General features: G+C 61.1%; 1 protein-coding gene across 1 annotated transcript; it reads right to left on the reverse strand.

The window, feature by feature from the left end:
* Positions 1 to 118: 118 nt before the first annotated feature.
* On the reverse strand, positions 119 to 1,069 carry CCDC103 (coiled-coil domain containing 103; the record flags this gene model as incomplete). Its single annotated transcript, XM_009075360.1, has 2 exons — positions 119 to 562; positions 937 to 1,069. Coding segments are annotated over 2 exons (577 nt in total), but the record flags the coding sequence as incomplete, so codon positions are not given.
* Positions 1,070 to 1,288: the final 219 nt, after the last annotated feature.

Here is a 1,288-nt window from a genome sequence, read left to right on the forward strand (position 1 = left end):
TTGGCCCTGAGCCGGGAATTCAGCTCCCCAGGGCCTCTGTCAGTGTGCTGAGGCCAAACTCGACCTTGGAGTCTCTCCTGAGCTTCCTTCCCAACTCCCCCCCGGTGCTGCTGCTCCCTCAGCTGATCTGGTAACACCTCATCAGCTCCAGCACTGTCCCTTCCTCCTCAGATTCCCTTTCCAAGGGGCTCTCCATGAGGTGTCCTTCCCTCCCTCCCTGCCTGGAACAGTCCCTGTTGCTGCTCTGGAGCTTCTGGAACAACTCCCTGGAGCTGTGCTGCTCTGAGGGGCTCAGGAGCTCCAGGTTGAGGCCGAAGCGCCTGGTGCCTGCCAGGCCCTGCAGCAGCTCCAGCACTGCAGGTCTGTCTCCAGGATGGAAGTTCTCTGCCAGCACCACCAGGAACTCCCCGAGAAGGCCAAAGCCCACGTCAGCCCTGAAGATGCTGCCCAAGGCATCCCCTCCGAGCTCCAGCAGGAACTGGTACTTCTCTGCTCCACTCTGAAGGCACCTGCGCCAATTCCTGTGGAATTCCGCAGAGGTTCTCGGCCGCCGGTCCAGTTCCTGCAGGGAAAAGAAGTCGCTCAGGCCCTTTGGGTCTGGTCCCACCTGCAGACTCTGATCCGTCCCAGCAAGCCCATGGAAGGCTGAGATGTTTTACCAGGAGCTTTGGCAGGAGCTGCTGAAAGGGAAAATGGGAAGCAAGGGAAATGCTAGGTGCCTCCAGCCCAGAGAAACCAGGGAGTTCCAGGGGAAAAGGGAAGTATGGATAAGACATCACACCTGGAGTGAACACAGTCAGGAGCGACTCCAACCTCAACCAGAGCCACAGACAGATGCACCAGCACTACCTGGGAAAGGTCTCCTGGGGATTGGGGAGCTGAGGGATTCCTGAGCCACTCCCAGCCCTGCGCAGAGCCCGGGAAGCCTCTGCTCACCACGGGGAGCTCCGGGGCGAGGGCTGGTGGCGCCTGGGCCGCAGCTGCATGGGGATTCCACAGCACATTCCTCCTGGGGCACAGCCTGTCCCGCTGCTCCAGAGGCTTCAGGTGCGCAGCCAGCACGATGTCCCTGCAGGGAACAGGGACAGGAGGGGACACATGGGGAGAGACAATACTTTGAGGCTTGGAGATAATTCTCCAAGGCCATTTTGGAGTTTGGGCCATATGGATCATCCAGAGGGACCTGGACCACAGTTGAGTGCGTGCCCAGGCAGGCTGGGTCCTCGGGGCTATTCCCGGTGTCCCGAGGCCGCTCCCGACGGGTCCCACTCGGCCCGTGGGCTCTGCC

The sequence above is a fragment of the Acanthisitta chloris genome, unplaced genomic scaffold, assembly GCF_000695815.1.
Source record: "Acanthisitta chloris isolate BGI_N310 unplaced genomic scaffold, ASM69581v1 scaffold18505, whole genome shotgun sequence".
NCBI lineage: Eukaryota > Metazoa > Chordata > Aves > Passeriformes > Acanthisittidae > Acanthisitta > Acanthisitta chloris.